The 25,849-nt window shown below is 34.9% G+C and overlaps 2 protein-coding genes across 4 annotated transcripts in view; one reads left to right on the top strand and one right to left on the bottom strand.

Annotated features, from left to right (window-relative positions):
* ABCD2 (ATP binding cassette subfamily D member 2) overlaps positions 1–22,695 on the bottom strand; it is a 67,708-nt gene extending 45,013 nt beyond the window's left edge. For all 3 annotated transcript variants that reach the window (XM_003926649.3, XM_074403076.1, XM_074403077.1), the window contains exons 1-6: positions 21,437–22,695; positions 19,708–19,888; positions 10,208–10,323; positions 7,747–7,915; positions 6,908–7,002; positions 3,595–3,740 (exon numbers count right to left, since the gene is read on the bottom strand). In XM_003926649.3, the coding sequence (XP_003926698.1) occupies positions 3,595–3,740; positions 6,908–7,002; positions 7,747–7,915; positions 10,208–10,323; positions 19,708–19,888; positions 21,437–22,375 (1,646 nt within the window). In that variant the 5' untranslated portion in view covers positions 22,376–22,695. The remainder of the gene's footprint in view (positions 1–3,594; positions 3,741–6,907; positions 7,003–7,746; positions 7,916–10,207; positions 10,324–19,707; positions 19,889–21,436) is intronic.
* The window catches only part of REDIC1 (regulator of DNA class I crossover intermediates 1), a 74,847-nt gene continuing 71,642 nt past the window's right edge, over positions 22,645–25,849 (top strand). Inside the window, exon 1 of the mRNA XM_074403078.1 lies at positions 22,645–22,857. The gene's annotated coding sequence lies outside the window, so the exon portion shown is untranslated. The remainder of the gene's footprint in view (positions 22,858–25,849) is intronic.

The raw sequence follows: 25,849 nt of genomic DNA on the forward strand, positions 1-25,849 counted from the left end.
TTAAAATTTCTTTTTCAATATATTTCTGCCAAGGACGGGTAGGTAGTGAGAGGGTAAGTGTTAGAATTACATGATGGGTTGGTGCCCAGGATGGAATTGGTTCCATGACCCCAGAAAACACCAAAATCCACAGTTGTCTTTCTATAAAATGGCCATAGTTTTTGTATATAACCTACATACATCTCCCTATATACTTTAAATCATCTCTAGATTACTTGTAGTACCTAATACAATGTAAATACAATGCATTGGTTTTTTGCTTGTATGATATTTTTATTGTTATGTTGTTTTTAGTGTTTATTTAAAAAATATTTTTGATCCTCGGTGGGTCGAATTCAAGGATATGGAAGCTGCAGATACAGAGGCTGGACTGTAATGTGACATATGCAAATAATCTTCTGGAGGATTATTTTTAAGAACAAGCACAAAAAAAAAAAGCAAGATTTTGCTCTGAGCAAAATCTATTTTGTCAGCAAAGATCTATTATCATCCGTCTTTCTTTCTTCCCTCTCTTCCTCTCTTGCTTCTCTCCCACTCTCTCTCTACCCCCAACTCCCACTAAATTTCCAATTTATTATTTTGGTGCCTGTTAACATACTATAAAATTTCGTTAGCAGGTGAACAAAATAAACAAATAAAGGGATGGGTTTAGGGTCTTTCATGGATGAAGACAGAAACTTACCAGGGCATTAGGAAGTAACAAATAGGCCGTAAATGAGTGGATTTGTGAGAGTGAGGACAGGGGATCACAAACCTCTCCTTAGGGACTTGGAGAACTGCAATAAGAATTGGATAAACTGCAACAAGAATTGACAGAAGAAATTTAGGATCTATATCCAAGTGAAAGACTTTTCCAGAGGGTCAGGATGGCCAAGATAGGAGAGAGCAGTAAGTTTTAATCATCGGCTTAAAGGGTACATTCACATGGCTCAGAAATTCCTTTTCAAACAGCCTAAATTTCCAGAATACTGTTTTAAAGTACTATCTGAGCAATATTAAGCATTTTACCATTTGCTATTCCATAGATTTAGAGTAACTAATCTACATTTTTGATGAAACTTTCTTTTCAAAACCATATCAGCTGCTCCACTAATTATATATCTCATCATTAATGAAGATAGGATAAGGGGAAGCTGTTTTGAAACTAATATGTCTGCCAACATTTGTGTGTGTGTGTATTCTTGAACTAAAGCAGAGATTTTCTTTTATCTGGTTCTCATTATCAACACTGCTAAAGTATTAGATGATACTAACTGGGAAAACATTGAGGTGATTTCATAATTTCTTAGGAATTCAGTTTTCCAAGTTTACAAATTGAGCTATAGCAGCATTCTTTGGGAAAATTTCGTTTAAAAACTAAATGGTCTAATATATTTAATTAGAACTTTTCCTTAGCAGTTCACTTCTTTTTTTCTGTACACTACATGACATCATTATAAATCCACCTTTACAGAATACACTCTATTTTTCTCCCATGCAAGTAACAATTAGTATACATTCTGATCAAACCATAAAGAGATTCATCCTCTACCCAGAAGACTTTCAATAACAAAAAGTGAATACAGGGAGATTATTGCAAAGGTCTGTTTTATGGCTTGTGAAGGTCATACATAAGTCTCAATTCTATACTGAAATTTCATTTTCTTGCTGCCAAACTAGTAGTTAACTTGTATTTGATTACTATGAATTAATGCAATAAATTAGATTATAATATTCTAATGAGAAATCATAAGGCAGTTACCTACCAACAAATATTTTGAAATAGGTTGCATAGCAGCTTTTGCATCATAAAAACATGTGAGATTATTTTTTAAATGTACTTGAAAAAATCAGCAGCTTTTAGAATGTAAGAAACAAACACTACATTTAGATTCTTAGTTTATATATGCATTTAAATAAATTCTATGATTTTTGCAAGGATAATGATCCTATAAAACTTTTAACATATACTCAAATGTTTATGTTTCTAAAAGCCATGTAACTAAGGTAAATGACTTTCAGCAGTAATTATTAAAATGCATTTTAGCCTTAAAATTAGAGTTCTCATGGTTATTTTTCTCCTTAACTAGATTGTGGTTGATCTCTTTGGTTAGGCAATAGTAAATTTCACAACCGAAAAAAAGTTTCCTTGTGATTTATCTTTGTTGCAAAGTAACACAGTCAAGTTTCTCTGTAAGCAAAGGCTAGAGTTTCTTCACTTTTATTCCCTGCAAATTTCTTATATTATTCAGGCCAAAGTTATATTCAACAACTGCAGCTAAAAATATAAAATGTATTTATGTGATTTTACTTGCATCGAGAGAATATAATTCTATGATATAATAGAAAATGTTCTTCATAGTTCTATGCCTTCTAACCTAAATATAAAATTAAAATGAGACTACCAAATCAGACTAACACAATAATGTCTAAAACAGAAACTTTTGACAGTATAATTTAGCTTTCAGAATTAGAATGTTTCCCTAAGGAATTGAAAGCACAGACAGAAAGAGACAATGCTTCTGGTGTCACAAGATGTTATCTATTTTGTGTTAAACACAAATATCTATGTCATTGCTCACATCCAGCATTTTCAGCCAATGAAGTTCTTCATTCTTCTATATTCCAGGCAGCTTCCTACTACCACCATAAGTCTTACTTTAAAGGAAAAAACACACACACACAAAACCTCATCTGCCTAACTAATATGTCTGGTCTAAAAATGAGGCCAGTAGACAGGATTGCACAGTACATTCAGGCAAAGGCAAAGGGTAAAGAGAGGCATATGAGTGCAGCATACTTGATGTCACTTTTATGTTTGTGCTTGTGCTATACTTCCAGCTTAGGCACTTGTTAGATTCCACAAAACAGCCCTCTGACATGGTAGGAGTACTCTGTGGGATACCTATGTGACCAGGGTGATGACAGATGAAAAAATTACTGGTCCAACTAACATGAGGAAGTTCTTCAAATTTCATCTTCTCTTATCCACAATGAATATTCCAAATTCACAAGTGTATAACTTTGAGTTTTAGACATTTCTAAATTGTTCCCAGGGAATAGGACAGCAAAAGAGTTCTGAAGAAATAATGTTCTTTTTCTATCCTTACATGATACTCATTTTTACAGTAAAATATTTTACTTAAGAAAGTTACAAATCATTAAATAATCATATAGTTGGGCTGTAAAGTCTATTTCATGGAGTCTCAAACATAAATGAACAGTTCTAGAATATATAAATGTGTGCAACTTAATGGAGAGAGCTGTATACTTATCCGGGTGTTATTTTTTTTCTGTGAGAAGAGATAATCTGATATCTTAGGCAATCTCATCATTCTCTGGAACAGTCTGCTTCTTATTTCTTGAGACTAACATCTGTAGTCTTTGAGTATTCATTCCATCCAGACAGATGTGAAAATGAAAAGAAGTGGTATTGTCCTAGAGAGTATTACACTCAAAGCAGTAATAGAATATTTTGGGCTCCATGAATTTTTACTTCCTTAATAGCTTCTCTTAATACAAAAATCCTTATAGATTAACTGAGGAGCTTAAGAAATCAAGACAATTCAGGAGGCAAAAGAATTTTTTTCTTGTAATATAAAAAGATATGCCTACCTTTGTGGAATATAAAACATATGTTGAGGAGGCGGTTTATAGAGGACTCCTTCATACACAGGCCAGAGCCCACTTAGAATTCTGAAGAGAGAACTTTTCCCACAACCATTGGGACCAGTTATCAGAAGATGCATTCCTTCTTCTACCTAAAGTAAGAGATAAAATTACAAACTGCAATAGTTTAAAATGATTTCTTTTGGCATCATCTAAAAGTGAAATTTTTTTTAATGTTCAAACACATGATAACCTCAGATGGGTAAGAGATCAAAGAAAAACATTTCAGGGCTGAAAACAAGTTTGACGTTTGACTATGCTCTGAAGCTAAAAGCGTCATACAGTAATTCAATTAGAAAGAAAATGTATCTTCTTGAAATGTCCACTGGCTTTCCAAAATTTTAATTTAGGTCTTGTTATCAGATACCACATACACACAGAGAAAAACAACTACATGGGAAATAAGTCAAGTCATAAAAATTTAAATAAAAATATATTACGTTGTATTTTTATATCGATAATTGATTAAATTTATGTTGAATTCAAATACAACTGACAATTAACTGCAGTTATTAGCTACAAAGCACAGTTATCCAAGGCATCGGTTGGGTTGTTTAATTTTGTACTTCAGCATTCTGGTATGCTCCAAAAAAATCATAAGAGTCCATAATGAGAGAGAGAAGATGATTCTCTCTCTCGAATTATGCTTTATTTGCAGATGGAGAAAACACATTTAACAAACCAAGGACAGAGGAAAGCAAGAGGACTGTAACTTAGTCTCATGGCTAGGGATGAATTAAAACACACACACACACACACACACACACACACACACACACAGAGATAGACTATTACATATATGTTAATAATATATATACATAATATTCATCAATAAAACAGAGGTTATTTATCTATTATCTGTTGGATGCTTCCCTTTATTTTCTCTCTTATTTATTATTTAAATTTAAACTCTTAAATTTTATGAGTTCCCATTCCACACCACAGGATGAAGAAGTTGTTTCATTATGGTATTTAAAGGGTACTGTGAAGAACGAGCAATAGAAACACCATTTAAAAATTTTATTTGCTTCTACTAAGAGCAAATGAAATTTTATAATCAGTGATGCCCAGAAAATAAATATCAGAAATTTACAGGATGTCTGTTGATCTAGCTTTGTATAGAAAAAGACCAATATTCAAGTAACAATAATGTAGAATATATCATACTGAAACTCAAAGATAAAGGAGTATTATATTGTTAGCATACCAAGAAAAATCTCAGAAAGAACCTAGGAAAAACTTAGGGAAAACACTAAGGGTTTAATTTTGTAGAAGCATAAATATTTTTCAAATGATTTTTAAACAACACACATACTATGGTGAGAGGCACATTGGCAAAATATCTTAATAGGGCCTTTCTCTATTAGAAATTCTCAGAAATCACTTTGTGGGGGTAATTGGAGACTTTCTACATTAATATTAGTATTTTCTCAGCATAAATTATCTGATGTTTAGTAAACAGTGAGACAAAAAGAATTCTCACACTGACTTTTCTTCCCCAAGTGATTTTTAAATTTTTTAAAATTTTTATTTCTTTATTTCGAGACAGAGTCTCACACTGTCTCAGGCTGGAGTGCAGTGGCATAATCTTGGCTCACTACAACCCCTGCTTCCTGGGTTCAAGTGATTCTTGTGATTCAGACTCCCGAGTAGCTGGGATGACAGACCCCTGACACAACGTCCTGCTAATTTTTGTATTTTTAGTAGAAATGGGATTTTACCATATTGGCCAAGTTGGTCTTGAACGCCAGACCTCAGGTGATCTGCCCACCTCAGCCTCTCAAAACATTGGGATTACAAGCATGAGCCACTGCTCCTGGCCTGCAAATGATTTTTAAATCTTGAAGGCTAACAAAGGTACGAGATCGTTTCTGTAGAAACTTATTTTTCAATCTATGCAGAGGAAGCAGAACTTTCTATTATATTTTAGGGATGTGAGAATTTAAATATAATTCTCTGAGTTAGACCAAGAAAGTGTACTTTGCTAATGTATATCTTTTCACAACTTCAAACCTTCTAAGATACTTTCACTAGATGGAGAATTTTTAGTTTAGTTCATTTTACATAAAAGAAACTGAGCTGTAAATTTTTCTGCAGACTGTGATATGTCCATGCTAATGTACTTAGTAGGCAAAGCTCAAGACATGCACACTATTTATTTAATAAATAGAGCAACAAGAGTTGATATTATAAAACCTATCCCGACCAAAAAAAAAATCCCTCTCTATAAAATCATAAATTATAAATTATGAAACCATTAATAATAGTTAAATACTGTATGTATGCCATGGGTACCTAATCAGTATTTGTGGTCGGATCCTAGTAATGAGACCACCTTATAGGTCTATACATGGAAAAATAAAGTCTGACCAAATTACAGCTAAAATACAGTTTCTTTAAATTGACTGACGCAGTATTTTACCCTGTTCAGTGCTGCTCATCTCCTTTCAACTCTCAGTAACCCAAAATATTTGCAACTACATCTTTAATAATTAAACCATGACTAAAGTCCATACCAAAATCATTAATTAGCATATGCATTGTCATTTTTGTAATTCTTTTATCAAGTTAAATAATGTCTTTGTTTGAACTAAGCTCAACTTGCTATAATAGTCAATGCTTGTCAGCAAATTACTTTGTACTTCAATCCCAAAATGTGCATTTGAATTTCATAATGCCTTAAGCTAGAGTTTCAGGTTTATTAAATACTTTTACTTTTTAGTTTTTGTAATCTATATATAAGATATTAAATAAATTATTGTCAACAGAATTAAAAACTAAATTCCAATTCATAAGGCTTCTGATTATTTGATAACAGTACATTAGTACCTGTAATTACTTTCAAAATGTAAGTTACAGAATGTATATTGACAAAATAAAACTTGCTTGTGACCTCTATTTATATTTTAGTGAGTATATTACAGTATAGGCTTTTTAAAAAGTAGTTCCTATAAGGCAAAAAATTAAAATTTATTTTCAGGTAAAAATTTCTGATGAAATTTCCTATTGTTTCCCAAAATTACCTTGTGTGCTATAATTTTTATTTTCAACCTGACAATAAAGCAGTAGAAATCAAATTTCCCTTTTCTCCCTGCTTTCTGAGGAATAACTGCTTCTGTAACTGAGCCACTGTGCATACCTTTCTTGACTTCCCCTTTCCAAATGCTCCTCCAAGTATTTAACATAAGGTACATGAATTCTGAGTTGTTTTGTATTAGTGTGATGGCAACAATCAGAAGATTCTTGAATATCATCTTACTTTGAAGTTTAGCCTGGAAGCCACCACTTCTCCTGCTGGTGTAATTATGGGAACATTTTCACAAATAATTCCGTGATCCACATCAATAACTTTTCCTGTAATTAAGAAAAGTGTAAGATACAAATGTTATCAAAGATTGCTGATTAAATAAATTATAATGCAGTATAACAGGTAAATTCAATTATAAAGATAATTCACAGTAATAAATCACAGAAACAAATGGAAATGTAAATATCCAGACCTGAAGCAAATCTGATGTAATGCAAATTTGTACATATTGACACAACTACTTGGAAAATCTTTCCGAGAAACATTGTTTTATAATAATTGAATGTCAACATCATTACAGTAGCCAAGTTATACAATCTGAAATGACCCAGTCATAATTTTTACAACTACTCTATTTCCCTAAATTAACATTTCCTATAGAAAAAAATTACGGTGCTGCAAAAAAGAGAATTAAGACATAGAATAGTGAAATTTTAATGAATACGGAACCAAACTTAAGTTTAGAAACAGTATAATGAAGAACAACATGATATTAGCTCTAATTCTATGTGTTAGTTGAATTTTTAAAGCAAAGATTCATTATGCCCTATGTGTAGTTTCCAAAAATGATTTGGAAAATTGTGTCCTAAACAAAAGTAGCCTAACACTGTGTTTTTATGGAAATGTTAGTCACCACCCCTCAACTTGCAATACTAATATTAGATTGCTGTTTAAATAACGTTGGTTATTTATGTTGGTTCCTTTTAACTACTAAAAGCTATCTTCTTAAACTTTGGTTCTGTGTATGAACCTTAAATATAGGAAAATATAAGAGCACTTGAGTTTGATACCTTTAATTGCCAATGTGTCACTGAGAGGTAATTCTACATTAGCTCCATTCTTGCTATGGCTTTCAGACTCTTGAATAACAGCGGTTCTCTTATAAATGCCTCTTTTTACTTCATCAAAGACCCAAAACATATTGTACACTCGAGCAGTGTAGCCTGCTAATTCAGTGATCTAAAAGCAATGCAGAGAGATAAAATAGAGTTTACCCAAGACAAGATTTTAAATAAATACATAATCATGTAAACTTCTTGACTTAATGTTAAAGATCCTACTTTATTATACATGAGACATAGATAATACATCTGAAAACTAAAACAAATGACAGTACAAAGCTTACCAAAAAAAGCATAACACAATAATATGTTTGATTGAAATCATAAAACACATAATATACAGATTTCAAAATATTAATGAGACTTAAGGATCTTTCAGTCAAATTTCTGTGGGCCTCTGTTGATATGATGAAATTCATTTCCAAAAAATTATAAATTTTGTAAAAAGCTTAAGATCATTCAGTAAAATTATAATCTTTTATTTTTAGTATCTTTTTTTCTATTTAAAATAGAAGGATTTAAGTAGGAGAAAAGTACCTTTTTTTTCAATTAGGAAATGAATGTTTCTGAGCCAAATTGATTGTCAAAATTCCTATATTTGGCAGGATACCAATATTGGGAGCAAGCTCAATGCAAAGCTTCAAATCCTTTTTCGTATAATTCCCACAATTCAGCTTCTCTTGAAGCCAAACATGATTTATATGCCCAAAGAAAAACATTAAATAATTATTTTTTTAGGTAAGATTATAAGATGAGATAAATCTCTAGTCCGCAGGGCTCAATGGAATGGTGCCTTGTTCCTATTCTGTCAACTGTTCATTTCAGTTAACCTCCTGCTATTTTTATATTAAGAGAACACCTTGCTACGAGGGTACTGTGAAAGGTGATTCATTTCCTATCAAGAACATGTTTCTCAATGAAAAAGAATGCACAAGAACTAAGGATAGTTCTTGCATAAGCATAAGCAAGGCACATCAGAAATAAATGTTTCTTAATAGATTTCAGAATAATACAACAATGCTGACATTTGTGTAAGATTTCTGTGTATGCAAAACATAAGCAGTAAATGAGTAGATATTACTGTTAAAAGCCTTTTACCACACATCCCTTCTGAGAGATCTGTAATTACACTCTCATTTCTATATGTTGATGTTATAGCTATTTAGATGATAATTTCTAATGTTATCTGGAAGAACTTCTTGAGTTGCCAAGTAGAGGAAAACATATTTAAAGATTAACAAAATATAGATTCAAGTGAAACCCAGGCAAATATAAATAGTTGCATAGAAAAAGAATCCAAAACCAGAGGTAGAAGTTAATTCAAGAAAGGCAGGAGGCAGTAAGTCAGTGGACCAGGATGGAGTGTGAAGACGGCAGGAGTGTCTGAAGAAAAGTAAGAATGTGCCTGTAGACAAATTATTTTGGGGTGCAAAACAGGGAATTTATCTTAGAACTCTAACTCTAAAAGGAAACCTGGCTCCGCTGCTGCTAGCAGAGACAGCATGGTGAGTGCTTTCACATGTTGTCACATCAGTACAAGAATTTTTAGAAGTGAACATTTTAGGATTAAAAGTAAATTCAGGCAAAATAAAGCAAAATACAATCATTCGTTGAGTTGGAGACAGTTTAGAAAAACTAGTTTATATCATTTCTTTAACCTAGATACCACAATACTTTAATGTGTGATAAACAAAATTTTAATATTAAATAATTCATTACATCAACATATCTATCCCAAAGACTGTGTCTCCAGATTATCAAAATTACTATTTGATTTTTAAAAAATTGAGTTACTTGCTAGCCCTTTGTAACTCTTTTATATAGTTTATTCAAGTCTGACTCAGTATGCAGCTGAATTTATAAGGATGCTCTAGAAGTTACATTGATGTGATAGCCATAAGAGTAATTCATAAGAGAATAACTTTTATGGGAATATTAGGTAATGTCTGAATTAAGTAATTTTAACCTTGGCCCAGTGGTAACTGCAGGTCTTACTACTATTTTGTCAACAAATATTTACTAACCACATACTTTCCCCATTTTATAGATGAGGAAACAGAGATATAGATGCATTAAGGAACTTGACTCAAGTCACATAATTTGTAAATGCTAGAGCAAAAATGAAAATTTAGGCACTCTGGCTCCAGAGTTCAGACCTAGGGTTTTCTTTAAAATGTAAAAACAAAGATGTCATACTACTGAAATAAAAAGAGAACAACTGATAGTGTAAAAAACAAAGGATATTGGCAGCATTACACTTGGGAGTTGCTGCCCTTATCTTGATTATACTCAGCAATTTTTGGCAGAGAAAAGATATGTTTCCAAAATACTCAGTATACTTGGTAATTTACATTTTGGTTGATTTCATAAATTTTATTTTAATAGAATTGACAATAAGAAATGCAAGTACCTCTTTGTATGAAGACATAATCCTTTCAATAGCATCAGCTCCAGAGGCCAGTAAATTTCGAGCAGTGGTAAAGGCTTCTGTCCGTTCACTAACCATAGCTTGCTTTTGACCATCCTCTAGATATAAAAGCAAATTACAAAACTACTGAGTTTTTTTTTTTTTTTAGTAACTTAATGTTTTATACTATGCAAACTAAATTGTGGCTAAACAATCACATATTAATTTTTCATTAGTAACAGCAATTTTCTAGAAAGATAATGAATTATTGAAAATACAGTGTTTGTGCTGGGTGCAGTGGCTCACACTTGTAATCCCAGCACTTTGGGAGGCATAGTTGGGCAGATCACTTGAGATCAGGAATTCAAGACTAGCCTGGCCAATATGGTGAAACCCTGTCTCTATTAAAAATACAAAAATAAGCTGGATATGGTGGCATATGCTTGTAGTCCCATCAACTTGGGAGGCTGAGGCAGGAGAATCACTTGAACCCAGGAAGTGGAGGTTGCAGTGAGCTGAGATCATGCAATTGTACTCCAGCCTGGGCCACAGAGTGAGAGCCCATCTCAGAAAAAGAGAAGAGGAGAGGAGAGGAGAAAAGAGAAGAGGAGAAATGAAAGAAAAGACAGTGTTTGTATCAGATTTTGTTTAAAGTTCTTCTTGTTTTAGTATTTTTCTAAAAGGGAAAAATAAATCGAAAGGAACTAAAGACTATTTTCAGTCGGCATTCTTTCAGCCCTTTCCGTATCTGACTCCCTGCCCTTAAGAGGGAGCCATAAAGTACTACTGGTCAGTGGCTCACTCCTGTAGTCCTGGCAATTTGGGAGGCTGAGACAAGCAGATCACTTGAGGTCAGGAGTTTGTGACCAGCCTGGCCAACATGGTGAAACCCCATCTCTACCAAAAATAAGAAAATTAGTTGGGCATGATGGCAGATCACTATAATCCAGTCTACTTGGGAGGTTGACTCATGAGAATCACTTGAACACTCAAGACTGGGTAATAGAGTGAGAACTTGCCTCAAAATAAAATAAAATAAAATAAAATACCTACTGAGCAAAAAAAATGGTATTGATCTGATAATTAAATATTAATACACTAACTTCAATATAAGGAAACATTTATGGTGTGGCTTTTTAAATAGAAATGCAAATTAGCTGATTCTCATAATCTAGCCTCTATCATCCCTTTCTCAATCATCCCTCACCATATGCTCCAGCAGCACCCCATACATGACATAGTTTATTAGTCCTCTGGTATAAGTGATTTCTTCAGATTTTATCATACCTTCCTTCCTTTCTTGCCTCTTTCTCCTTCTTTAAGAGTTAACACTTTAGTAAAGATTTTCCTGAGAATCCTTGTCACTTTTAGTGGACTATAATTTCTTTGAAGGTCAAGAGTGTGTGATTTATTCTTTACTCCTAGTATTCAGCATAGTGTCTAACACATAGACCTCTGTAATGTGTATTGAATGGATGGATGGATGGATGGATGGATGGATGGATGGATAGATGGATGGATGGACGAACATCCTAAATTACTGTCAATGCAGAATTATGGTTAAGATTTGGTAATCAGACTAGGTTTGAATCTAGGTTTTACTCCTTATGAGCAAGTTATAAGGTAAGTAGGGCAAGACACTTACCTTGCCACACCTATTTTCTCACCTGTAAAATGAGGTACATAACTATCGTTTTCTTAGGGTTCTAAGGGTTATTGGTGGAAACCAAATGAAGTGTTAGTCCAATACATGGCCCACAGTAAGTGCTTTAAATATCAGCAGTTAATATTTTTTCTAGTTGTTGATGCTATTGTTGTATATCCACTCAGTTTTTTTTTAGTTTTCAAAATTACATTTCCAGGTTGTTACTTTAATGTTTCCATCAACTTGATTCTCTAGTTGGTCCTTCTATAGATTGTCTTCAAAATTCCAAACTAGATATTATAAATTAAGGAAGAAAGTAGCAGTGATATAGATGGCCACAGGCCCATTTTGACATTTATTTCACTCTAATTTATCTCAAAAGATTTCAGTGCAAAAATAGAATTTGTACCTTGCCATCATTACCAGATATTTTTACCTGCTATGCTCATAGACAGCTCAATTTATTTTGAAAGGATACCTGCACAACTTAAGGTAAAATAAGATACTGTGGGATGTAACAGGAATAAGTGTGATTTTCAGACATTTTTTTCCTGAGAGAGCTTGCAGCTTGGTAGAAGAGAGATGTCATATTCCTAAATGATTATGCAGGGAAGCCTGCAATGCACAGTGCTTGGAGAAGGCAAAAATTATTACTTGCTTCCAGAGACAGGAAATGCTTCATGGAGGAGTAGATTTTGAGAGATGTCTTGAAGATGGCATAAAATTTTAATAGATCACAAGTACTGTGTAAGCAATGGTACAGAGAAGGGAGATGTCAAGTAATGCTAATTGAATGACAAATTGGTTAAGTTTGCAGTATGGGTTGATGTCAAGCACTAATTTCACTGACTATCAGAATCACCATAGTTCACGGAGACGTTTTACCACGTCCAATGTGTCCTTTCCTAGCCCTACTGCTAATCACTGCTCTAGAGAACTACTGTTAGTCCCCTTGAAGTTAATTAGTTGTTTACTTAAGGAAGGAAAACGAAAAGGCTCAGCCTTGGAATAAGGGAGAAGCAAAAGATGTGATTACATAAATAGACTAGGCACAGAATATAGATATTCTTAAAGACATGTAAATGTGTGATAAAATTTAGATAGCCACAAAAAGAGTACCAAAATAGTAAATTGCTGTATCAGTTAAAATGCTAAGAATAGTTTTGGCTCATAGGAAATCTGGCTGACAATCTAAAATAATTATGGGATTTTTTGAATTTGGGTTAAAAGGGATTTGAATAGTATTTTTCATTGACAGCCTCCATTAAGAGGAAAAAACATTTGCACAGATGGACTGGCATTTCACGTGGCTTGATAATTTCTGTCTTGCTTTGGCAGATTAATGCCTATTGGGTATTCTTCATGTTTTTAGCAATAAAATAACAAAAGCTTCCCCAGATTTTATGTGGCTTTTCATTCTACTAGTTGTTCTGTGGCAGGTATTGTGAGAGCTTTGCCAGCAGTATTTTCTTATGCACGCAACAGCCAATTGCCTGACCTCTAAGACGTGGCCAGATTCCTTAGTGTCAGAGATATAAATCCATGACCTAAAATGCTAAGCAGTTTTTATTCTAGGTCATTGCATTCTTTTTGTCCTCACCAAATATTTTAGCTATTTTGGCAAAAGTTCTTCATTTAAGGATTTCATATTCAACACTATACCCGTTCATTTTACTGCTAATTTTGAGCTCTGATAGTAACAAGTGCACACTTGGTCACATCTCTTGTTATTTCACAGAAAAGATGGGAAAGAATTTTAAACTTAAGATTATACCTTTTGTATTTGTCATAACCCTTAGAGCTGTACATCACAAAGAGTGAAGCATAATATAAATTATGAAGTTTAGTTTATAAGGAATAAATATTTGTTCAGCAGTTGTAATGAATGTTCCTCACTAATATAAGGTATAAGTCATAGGGGAAACTACAGGGGGAGAGGATACCTTCCAATAAATTTTTGTAAACCTGAAACTTATTTAAAGAAATAAGGTATATTAATTTTTTAAATAAAAAGTAAGTTTATTCCTCTACTCTTTTCAAACTTATTATCTGAGTTTATTTCTCTTCATTTATCTTTCTCTTTGTCATCTTGACAAATCTTGACAAAATTTACAGCCTGCACCTATTCTCCACCATATATAAACACCCATGCTAAATGACTGAAGATCTGAATGTGAAATGAAAAACCAAGGAAATTTCTAGAAGATACAATAAGGAATATCTTTATTATGTTGGTTTAGGCAAATATTTCTTAAATAGGACATAAAACCACTAACTACAAAGAAAGCTATTGATGAATTAAACTATACTAAAAGTATGATCTATTATATATCATTAAGAGAGTGAAAAGGCAAGACACAGAGTGGGAAAATATATTTGAGATTAAATGTGTGTGCATGTGTGTACGTGTGTGTGAGTTGTGCATGTATATTATCTATCCAAGAAATGACTCATTACATAATACATAAGAGTTTTACAGATCAGTAAGAAACAACTGATAAATCAATGTAAAAATTAGCAAAAGACTTACAGGCACTTCATAACAAAGGCTATCCAAATGTCCAATAAATAAATAAAAGTGCTTAGCCTCATTAGTAGTTAGAGAAAGGCAAACTAAGGCCACAGTGAAGTCCCACTACACACTCATGAGAGTGTCTAAAATGAAAAGCCAGACAAAGATGTGGAGGAAATAGAACTCTTACATATTGATGTTGAGAATGTAAATTCAAAGAACTTCTTTTCGAAAACTGTTTTACAAAATCTACTAAAGCTGAACCTATGCATAGCCTGTAATCTAACAATTCTACTTCTAGTTAAGTGTCCACAGATATGTATATATACACCAAAAGATACAGACAAATTGTTCTTAGCAGCACTCTTACTAATTCCCACCAAACCAGATACAATCTAATATCTACTAACAACAGAATAGTTAAATAAAGTGGTATAGTTACACAATGGGGTGGTACATAACAATGAGAATAAAAATACTATGGTTATACTCAGTAACACTGATGAAGTTCATAAGCATAATACTGAGTGAAAGAAGCTAGTCATAAGAGAGTATGCATTGTATAATACTATTTATGTAATTTTCAAATTAGCAAATACTATTTGATAGTGAGTAGCAAATGCTACTTGATAGTCAGTATACTTTGTGACAACTCATTAGCACACTAATGATTATGCCCTTATTGGCATAAATGCTGTTCTTTTAAACAATTATAGTCACTTATATGCATACATAATCAGAGTAGTAAAATATGCCTTTGATGTGTATTGATAATACTGCTGTGTTCATTGGTCAAAAAGAGTGCAATTATATCCAAATTGGCCCACAATATAAAATAACATTTCAACAATTTGGCATTGGAATATGAGACAATAGTACCGCAGAAGCTTGGATATAGTCTTACTGGAGGTACATTTTAGGAATAAAAGCATCACCCATGCTACTGGAGTGCAGGTAGTGTCTTTCAGCTATTCCTGATATTCTACTTCATACTCCCAGATCACACACATGTGGACATTACTGGCAGTGCTGGTGGCTCAGATGGTCTTTTTTCCTGTCTGTTAGGTGTCTGTGATAACATACTGACAGAGGAACCAATACACAGCTTTCACTGGCCTCTTTGCCTAGAACAGCTTTTGATATCAAGAGAAGAAAGGCAGCCTACTAATGTTAAAGAACTGAGGTTGTAGACCTCAGGTAACTATTTTCCTCCCATAATTTCAGTCATTCTCTTAATATTAAGTAAAATGATAGCCTTTAAAAATAATATAATAGAAACTCTACATAATTAACCACTTCAATGCCTCTTTATCAACCATTTGGTCACATGATTACTCTGCCTCAAACTTCCCCATGTTTCTTATAGAATAAATTCCAGTGTGCTAACACGGTGGTAGCATGCTGCAGTAGAAAATAGCAGTGTATCTGGAGTTACATAATGCCCTCCATCCTTAGGGCTTCCCCTAACTACCTGTGTGACTTTAGGAAAAGCTGGGGCTCTAAACTAGATGGGCTTTAAGATCCTCTCCTGATGTCAAAATGCTGTGTTCTATATGTAATTTTATAATGTGTATTTGAATACAAACATAATCCTCTCCTTGCCCTATTTCACTTAAAGTTTTAGGTAGAGAGTACAGCAAATCTGCTCTAATTTTTCTTTTCCCTTCCATCAAAAATTATGCAGGTTCTTCTTCCTATCTCCATTTTCGCATCTGAATTCCTGATCACTGTCAAACCTCTTGCTTCTTTAAACTACAACAATGATATGTTAGCAAACACCTATTGAATATCTGTGAGGCAGGTCTTGTTCTAAGTTTTACATATCTGATCTTCTTTAATGCTTGTAACAGCCCTGCTGTAATTTCTGTCATTTTTGTAGTAGAAATGGCAGGACACAAGGTTACATGATTTTCCGAGGGTCGCAGCCTAGAAAGCAAAAAAGCCAGCATGTGATCCAGAAAGTCTGACTCAGGAGCCACAGGGTAAGAATATGATAAATATTAAAGATTGCTTCTACCCAGATTCTTAGCTAGCCAAGAACTGTTTTAAAGCACATTAAGTATGTTACATGTCATTTCATAAAAATTTTGAAAGATATGTATAATTATCTCTATAGTGAAGGTAGGAAAACTGATGCATATAAAGTGTATGTAACTTTCCCAGGAAAGGATAACTATTAAAAACGAGAGGCAACAAACATATCAACCGTGGCCTTCTTTTTTCTAGCCTCTTTTCCCTCCTCTATTTTACGTTTTCCCCTTCTGACTCACCTATTTTCTACCTTTTTTTTTTTTTGCCTTAATATATATAGCATCATGTACTTTATCTCTAACAACTAAAGGCATAAGTATAAAGTATGACTGAAGAATAGATTAGAATACATAGTATATAATTACAGGAACTAAAGCTTTGAAGATATACTATTATCTTAAAAAAAATTCAGCCAGGCCAGATGAGGTGGCTCATGCCTGTAATCCCAGCACTTTGGGAGGCAGGGGTGGGCAGATCACCTGAGGCTGGGAGTTTGAGACCAGCCTGACCAACATGGAGAAATTCCATTTCTACTAAAAATACAAAATTAGCCAGGTGTGGTGGTGCATGCCTGTAATCCCAGCTACTTGGGAGGCTGAGGCAGGAGAAGAACCCCTTCAAACCCGGGAGGTGGAGATTGTGGTGAACTGAGATTGCACCATTGCAATCCAGCCTCGGCAACAAGAGTGAAACTCTGACACACACACACACACACACACACACACACACACACACACACACAATTGGCTGTGTGTTGTGGCTCATGTCTGTAATCCTAGCATGACCCTTTGGGAGGCAGAGGCGGGTGGATCACTTGAGGTCAGGAGTTCAAGACCAGCATGACCAACATAGTGAAACCTCATCTTTACTAAAAATACAAAAATTAGCCTGGCACGGTGGCAAGTGCCTGTAATCCAAGCTACTTGGGAGGCTGAGGCAGGAGTATCTCTTGAACCCAGAAGGCGGAGGTTTCAGTGAGCTGAGATCTCACTGCTGCTCTCCAGCCTGGGTGACAGAGTAAGACTCCATCCCCCCAAAAAAATTCTTTTGTCTAAGTAAAGTAACTTGATATTTTCTTGTGTTAAGTCTTTGTATGAGAAGCATGTTTAGTAAATACATACATATACATGAAACATTATAAGCACATATAGTAACCTTTGGTATTGCAGATTTTGAAGAACATTCTCAATTAATGTTCTGTCATATGAATTCATTTTTTATCTATGAAATTCTTACACTTTCTCTGTATAAAAATTTTCTTTTGAAAGAAGCTTTAGGAAATACTTTGTTTCACTTGTCTCAATGTGATTACTATATTTCAATATAAAGTTTTTAATGTTTCTTTAATTTAATATGGTATTTTCAGGATTTGTAGAATTTATTTTTAAACATATTATCACATCTTGTTAAGTAAGCTTGTTAGATTGTTTGTATACATTGTTTACTTCTTACTGGTCTCTGTGGGGTTAATTTGTCACCATTAATAGCTGCATTTTCACCGTTCTGTGCTGAATACTCCAGGGTTTTCTAATAACTCCAGTGTGTCCAAGTACTGACTAACAAAACTACACTATAATCTCACCTATAGAGTTGTCTCTAATATGCATTGTATATGACATTTTTAATGAGTATTGCTATTTTAAGAAATGACTTTTTAAGTGAATATCTGATAATTTTTAATTTCTTTTTAGTAAAACTAATCTTAATACTGTAGATTTTAAAGCGTCTTTTTCTCTCTATACTCTTTTGAAAAAGCAATTGTATTTCATTATGAAAGGATTATGTCTAAAATACTATTACTAACAATGCCTTTTGCAATATAAACTTTTTAAAATGAAATTCTTTTTAGCAAATTTTGAAACATAAAACCAGAAAAAATTCAATTTTCTCAGTGGTCTAAATATACTATCTGTTACACCATTCATTTGTGAAGTATAATTGATATATGTATACTATTTGCCACAAAGAAAGGCTGACAAATACTAACTGACTAAAATGAATATATTTATGTTAAGAATAACTCAACTTTGAAAAGTGTTTTCGTAAGGATTGGTTAAAACATTGAAGCACTGTTTCAGAACATTAAGGCATATTGTAATGACTTGTTTTTATTAGATCTCTTCAAACAAATAACTTAATCCTTAATTCTGCACAAAAATAACTGTAGAACAATGTAACAATGTTCTCAGTTTTCTAGAATAATTGTCAATTGTGGTAATAATTGTCACCTTTTGTTTTCTAGGTAATAGTTGTCACTATATATCAACTATAACATGCTCTGTGCTTCAAAACATTATTCAATTAAGTCCTCACAACAATTCTCTGAAGCATCCTTTCTGATTCTCATTTTACAAATGAGGAAACTAAGGTACAGAGAGTTTAATTAACATGACTAAGAGAATACAAGTAAGGAACTGAAAGTTGAACAAAATTCTGTCTCACTCTAAAGCCTATGCTTTTGTCTAGATCCTTCAACACCAGGGCCAATTTTTAGTCCCGTGATTTTTAAGGAGGGATGCCTTATTTTAGGAAAAGAGTAGAAAATACTTCTTCAGTTAATTCTTCTCTGTTCCAACCCATTAAGATCCAAACTCCCATCCAAGGATGATACAACCTGTTAACATTGTCTTTTCTTCCTTGCCCTTATTTTTCTTAGTTATTCCGAAGAATGAAAACTGTTATTAAAAACTGTCGAGGCAGTGATAAGACAGAATTAGCCAGCTGCAGCTTGGCAACCACCATTCCTACGATACCACAAATCATGCCGCATAGGAGGTTATCTGTATTATTCACAAGCAGAGGAGCCCTTGTTCCATGGCATTTAAGCATTCCCTGAAACAATACTTTTGGTTGCTCATTGCAGTCAACTGACTTTTCAAATCACAAAGCAGGGCAAATTCAGTTACAGAATATTTGTAGACTAAATGTGTGGGAAGTGTAGAACTAACGTTTATAACACATGAGGAAAGCTTGTGTTATACTCTTTCTGAGGGTACTAACTTGTCGAGGTTAAGTGTAAACTAGAGAGTCATTCTATATTAGGCAATATAATTAAAATTGCTCAAAGTCAACTCCCAGAAACATTGCATCAGAGAACTCTGAAATATCTCAGAACTGGGATCATCTTTGAGCCACTGTCTCCTTACTTCATACTGCTGGTCTTATTACTGGACTCTAAAGTCTGCCATTGTTTCTGACCATTAGTAACTAAAATAATGACTATGTACACAGTTTAGCTCACATAAAACTAGCAATGACACCTTCAAAAGAAATAGTGTTAAACATAGATTTGAGATTAAGCGTAAATGTCATTACCACCATCTGCAAAGCCAGTTGCAGTGATAATAGGTATAGCCACCATAATTAGTCCACTGCTGCTCCAAACATACTTCATTAGGAACTGTTCTATCATGATGTACCACAAACGTTTGGATAAAATGAGGTTCATCTGATCTGCTAAAGCTTTGTAACTTTTCTGAAGTTGTTTCATTTCTACCTATAGAGGGAAAAGAGATAATAATTAACCCAGGATGAACTATAAACATAAACATTGCCTATGCTTGAGGACTTTCTTTAAAGATATATGTATATTCTTCTGTTTTTCTTAGTATGGCATTATCTCTGCATCTTAACAACCAAAAATTGCAGATTAATACCAGTATTAGTTATTATTTAGTTTTGGTCACATGTGCATTATGTTAAAAAAACTTATGCTACTCAGTGGACATAATGTTGGGTATAAAATACATATAAGTAATTTATAGTTATGACATTTAAATTATATGTATGAGATATTGAAACTAAATGATATTATGTAAGACATGAATAAACAATTGTTAGAGCTTTGTCCTTCTTGATCACACCAAAAAGATCTGAAAATGGACACATGACATACATATGTATAGATTCCACTTTTGAACCGACTCAATTTGTTAGATTTTTGTCTTTTATGCAAGAAGTGTAAGCACACTATAATTTATGTCATTGAATTCAAGAGTTCAAAAAGAATCACAAATCAATATGCTATAATACAACATATGAGGTCAATTTTCAAGAAGTCCTAAATTTGCTTTAAATATTCTTTTTCAGATTGCTACTGCTACCAAAAAAAACACCGATAATTACAGATGCTTTAAAAATTAAATAATTCTGCTTGGTGATTGACATGCCATCTTCAACAGTAGAACACTTTTATGTTATTCGCCAAGTCATTTAAATTAAGATTTTATTGCCTTCAAAATTTCTGTCTTATTTCATATTCTGAAGTTAGCTTCATGCACTGCAAATATGTACCACTGGGTTAATTGTCTTAGGGATCTGCTTAATGTTGAAAATCTTTAATAATTAAAAACAACATTCTGAAACTCCTTTTGTACTCCTCATTGCTTGTCTAATCTCAGCTTTTATTTCAAAGCTAAACAAAATTTCATTTCACTGCCTCTTTTCATTTTATCAAAATATATTGCTGAACATGAACTAAAAGTAACAGAAATTCCGTTTTGAGAGACACTCTTCTACACTTCTTAGGAGTGAGGATGTTCCATATTGAGCAGACATGCAAAATCGTTAAAAATGTCTTTTATAAGAAATCATGGTTGCCCCCGACTCTGACAACAAAGGAACAACAAAGAATATTATTCTAAATTTTTCACTTCAGTGGAAATGTGTTTAGTCTTAGTTTGCAAATATAAATTTTCTTCTGGTAGGTGCTTTAGGACCACCTGCCAAGTTGGGATTTACATTTTAAGAAAATGCCTTAGAAATAAATCTGAGCATATTTGAGTAACTGAAGCTAAGTCGCTTTTTTAGAGTGTTGCAAATTTTATTCTCATGAAACTTTAAATAAATTTGCACCCTTTAATTCTTTAACTAGTTACAGTTAAAAGGGGTAATGAAGCATACATTTTAATTCAGGTTTAGATGTCAGAGGAATCTAAGACACTAAAGAAGTGGGTTCATCAACAGGACAACAGATGGTATCTAGCACCGCAGTGGCAGCTTAAACAGTCTCACATTTCACCCCTCACCTTAATTTCTATCTTACCTTATGTCCTCCGTAAAAGGCAATTTCTTCTACATTGGCTATAATTCTGGAGTGCACATACCGCAAATAGCCTTTTCTATGAGCTTCCTCTGCCACAAGTTTGCCAAATTTGGGAGAACAGGCTTTCAACACTTTAGCAGTGGCATATACCACAAGTCCTGCTAATAGGGTGGGCCCAATTGGGCTTGCTCCTCTGGATGTAGCAGTTTGGATGAGTGTATAGGAGGTCAGGATTACATCTAAAATAGGTTTGGTCAGATTGGAATACAAGTGAGCCACAGATTGGGAGAACATCATAATATCCTCAGTAAGAGATTGGTCAGGGTTTGCCAGCCTCCCATCCATATTAATCACTTTATAATAAGTCTGATTTGTAAAATAGGTTTCGTAGGCATGGTCTACTAGGCGAGTTCTGAAAGCCAACGCCAATTTGCATTCCAGGTACCTTATTGCACTGTTGACGAAGGTAGCAGGGATGGCAATCATAAGCCACTTGATTAATTTGATGATGAAAGTCCGAGGCTTCTTTTCCACAATGCTTTTCACGATTTTTCCATCCAGACCAGCCACATAAATAGACAGAAAGGTTCTTGAGATTAGAGCCACTGAGTGCAGGCAGAGCCACCCTGTTTCAGTGGTCACAAGTTTTGGAAACAAAATTTTCCGAAGTTCTAGTAGCTGTTTGAAGAAATCTGCATTCACTCCAGGAGAAGGTTTTTTACAAATGCTCTCGGTGCAATGCAGTATTTCTGTATTCTCTGCAGCAGGGTAAGCTGCTTCTTTTTTCTTCCCGTGGCCAGATTGCTTTAAACGCTTGCCAATGATGGGATAGAGGGTTTTCAGAGCATATGCCGCAGCCACCAGGCAGGCAGCCCTCTTAGCAGCACTCGATCTGGTCCATTTCACTCGATCAGCTGCTGCATTTAGCATATGTGTCATTTTCCCAGTTACCCAAACCGGCTTCAAAAAAAATTCGTTTTAAAAGATCATGCTCCAAATTCCCAGCAAATGTTTCAGAAAGTCCTACAGCGTCCCATCGTCTGCAGCGTTTCTCTTCCACTGTTTTGTTTTTAATTTTGCTCTGCTGTGAACAGACGCAGCGGGGCTCAGACTCCACTGCATCTACTGGGGATGATTCTCTCAGAAGCTCGAGCTGCAGCAAGCTCCTCCCTCCCAGGCCCCTCATTGGCTGGGAGGGCGGTGGGACCTTGGAATCCTCGCAGCTTCCCTTTGAACCTTGAAAATGAGGAGAGAGCAAACCGAATTACATCCTTCCTTAAACAGGAGTTCAGAGAGTTAAATGTCTATTTTTGGAGAGGTCGAACCAGGCCAGCTGCTGGCGAACGAAACCGGCTCTCGCTACTGAGCATGCTCAGTGTCACTTAGAAACCCGCAGAAGTTTCGGAATCTACATCACTTCGGTAAGATTTCAGTAGATAAGATACCGTAAGCAGAAGAGCAAGCAGAAAGGGGGATTTCCAAGAGTTTTAATGAGACTAGGAGGGAGAAGGATCCACGGAATGAGGGAGGAGGGACAAGAGGATCCACATAAAGTGAATATGAAAAGGGTATGGAATGAATCTGAAAAAGATGAGAAAAGAACGGGACAAGTGGGAGGCGCACTGGAGAATGCCAAATTTCAAATACAAACATTTGGATCTGTTTTCAGGTTCCCCCACCACCGGCTTTTGGGGGTCTATGATTTCACTTAAGGTCTCAGAACCTAATAGACACGTTGTAATTGAAAGTATCCCTTGTAAATAAACAGGATAAAAGTCTTCGGTGTTACAGAACATAATTATTTGCTATGCCTCTAGCCCCTCTCCCTTTTCCCCCTACATCCTACTTGTCCTGTGATAAAAAAAATCTTCCAGCCCCCATAATTGGATATCCGATGCACTCATATTTATTTACAAAGTGATGACTACTAAATAAATGAGAGCATTTTTTTTTTCTTTTTTTTTTTTTTTTTTGAGACGGAGTCTTACTCTTGTCTCCCAGGCTGTAGTGTAATGGCGTGATCTCAGCTTGCTGCAACCTTTGACTCCAGGGTTCAAGTAATTCTCCTGCCTCAGCCTCCTGAGTAGCTGGGATTACAGGCGCCTGCCACCACGCCTGGCCAATTTCTGTATTTTTAGTAGAGATGAGGGTTCTCCAGATTGGTCAGGCTGTTCTCGAACTCCTGAGCTCGGGTGATCCTCCTACTTCGGCCTCCCGAAGTGCTGGGATTACAGGCATGAGCTACAGCACCCAGCTTGCAATGTTCATTTTTACAACTCCCATGTGTTAGGTAGTTGTTATTTGGAGTTGGGTAGCACTTATAGTCAGAGTTTAACCATTTGGGAATTCAACGGGTGTTGGATAGCGGAAATAGCTTATCTAGGACCTTACTTCATTTTTCAAGAATTCCTTGTCTTTTGCAAGTGTCTGTTTTGCTTGTTTGGTTTAGCTGTAGAGTTAATCTACTGGCTACCTTTTATTTCCGTTTCGTTATTTGATAAAAACTAAGAGTCTTCAAAAAAAAAAATTCTTCACATTCATAATAAAGAATTTAAACTGTTCAACAGTCAAGGACAATTCCGCATATTTTTAAATATGTAAACAGCTTTTGTTTGAGACAGAGTCTCACTGTCACCCAGGCTGGAGTGCAGTGACACGATCTCCACTCACTGCAGCATCGGCCTCCCAGGTTTGTGCCTCAGCCGCCCCAGCAGCTGAGATTGCAACCACACGCCACCACACCTGGCTGATTTCTGTATTTTTTGTAGAGACGGGGTTTTGCCATGTTGGCCAGGCTGGTCTCAACCTCCTGTACTCACGTGGTCCATCTGCCTTAGCCTCCCAAAGTGCTCGGATTACAGACGTGAGCCACTACGCCCAGTCAAGAACATTTTTTTAGTCAAGGCTGAGTATATTTTTGGATATGGAAAAGCCATTTTTTTGGCTCTCCATTCTCCCCCTACTCCATCTCATTAAAACTCTCAGAAATCTCCCTTTCTCCTTGCTCTTCTGCTTGTGATATCTACGGAAATCTTACAGAAGTGATGTATATTCTGAAACTTCCGAGGATTTCTAAGTGACACTGAGCATGCTTGGTAGCTAGAGCCAGATTTGTTTGCCAGCAGCTGGCCCCCAGAATACATAACACATTTCTAGTCAATCAGAAGCTTAGGAAAAATTTAGGACAGAAGTTGGCCAATTACAACTAGTGGCCAAATCTAGCCTGCCACTTAATTTTATATGATCCTTAAGCTAGGAATGATTTTTACATTTTTGAAGTGGTTGAAAATACATCAAAAGAAGAATATTTTGTCCTGTGAAAATTATATAAAATGCTAATTTTTATGTTTGTAAATGAAGATTTATTGGAAAACAGTCACATCCATTAATTTAATTTCTGTCTATGGCTTCTTTCAAGACACAGCAGTGGTTAAATGAATGCAACAAAGACTGAAATATGTACTATTTGGCTCTTTAGAAGAGTTTGCAAACCTCTTGCTAGAATGTAAAACCCATCTCAGTATTAAATGATCTTCGTTAGTGAGTTTATCACAAATAAAGAACTATCCTCACTTTTATAAGTAACTACATTCTTAAATTTTAAAAACTTATTTCTTATGTACTTATATATATAAATCTGACAATCATCACATATCTCTTCATTTGCTTGCATTCAATTCAGCAGATTTACTGACACATGAGTGTCAAACTTATGCAAGTCATTTTGATAGCTGGCCATATTAGTAGCAAACGCCATCATCCTATTAAGACTTTTTAAGCCTGTATGTACAGATCATAGTGGTCATGGACATTATTGTCAAAATCTTTTATTCCTAAGCTCTTGTTTTTGCTGTATGCAAGATAAGATTGCCTTTCATTTATGTCACATCTCCTAACAGCTAAACAAAAAAGGGTTAGAAGCGACAGGACAGGTCAAGGCCAGGGTAAACCTAATTGGGGGTGATGGCTGGATGTTATTAGGTAGAACATCATACACAGAAGGATGCAGGGGTCAGATAGCAGCTGGCAGTCGAGGCAAGTGGTGTGCAATGCATACAACCAGAGGCAGCCATATCAGGGGAGGAGCACGACTGTGAGAACTCTAGAAGCAAAGGACACTAGAATTCAAACAGGACTTAGCTGGAGGTACGTCAGTTTACCAACTGATAATGAGGGTGTAGTGCAGGAACAAGCTTTCAATATCCGGAGGGAGAGAATTGTGAGAATGAAGAATTGTGTACGAGGAAAATGACCAAGCAGAAGTTTTATTACCTGAATCGTGGTACAAGGAATGTTGAAAGTGAGTTACTTGAACTGTGGAAAAAGTCAATGTGAGATTTGATTTGACGTTGAGCCACTTACGTGCAGACCTAATGCTTAACTATTTAAATTTCACTCCCACCTTACTGTGCT

This window comes from Saimiri boliviensis, chromosome 7 (assembly GCF_048565385.1).
Source record: "Saimiri boliviensis isolate mSaiBol1 chromosome 7, mSaiBol1.pri, whole genome shotgun sequence".
In the NCBI taxonomy this organism is placed as follows: Eukaryota; Metazoa; Chordata; class Mammalia; order Primates; family Cebidae; genus Saimiri; species Saimiri boliviensis.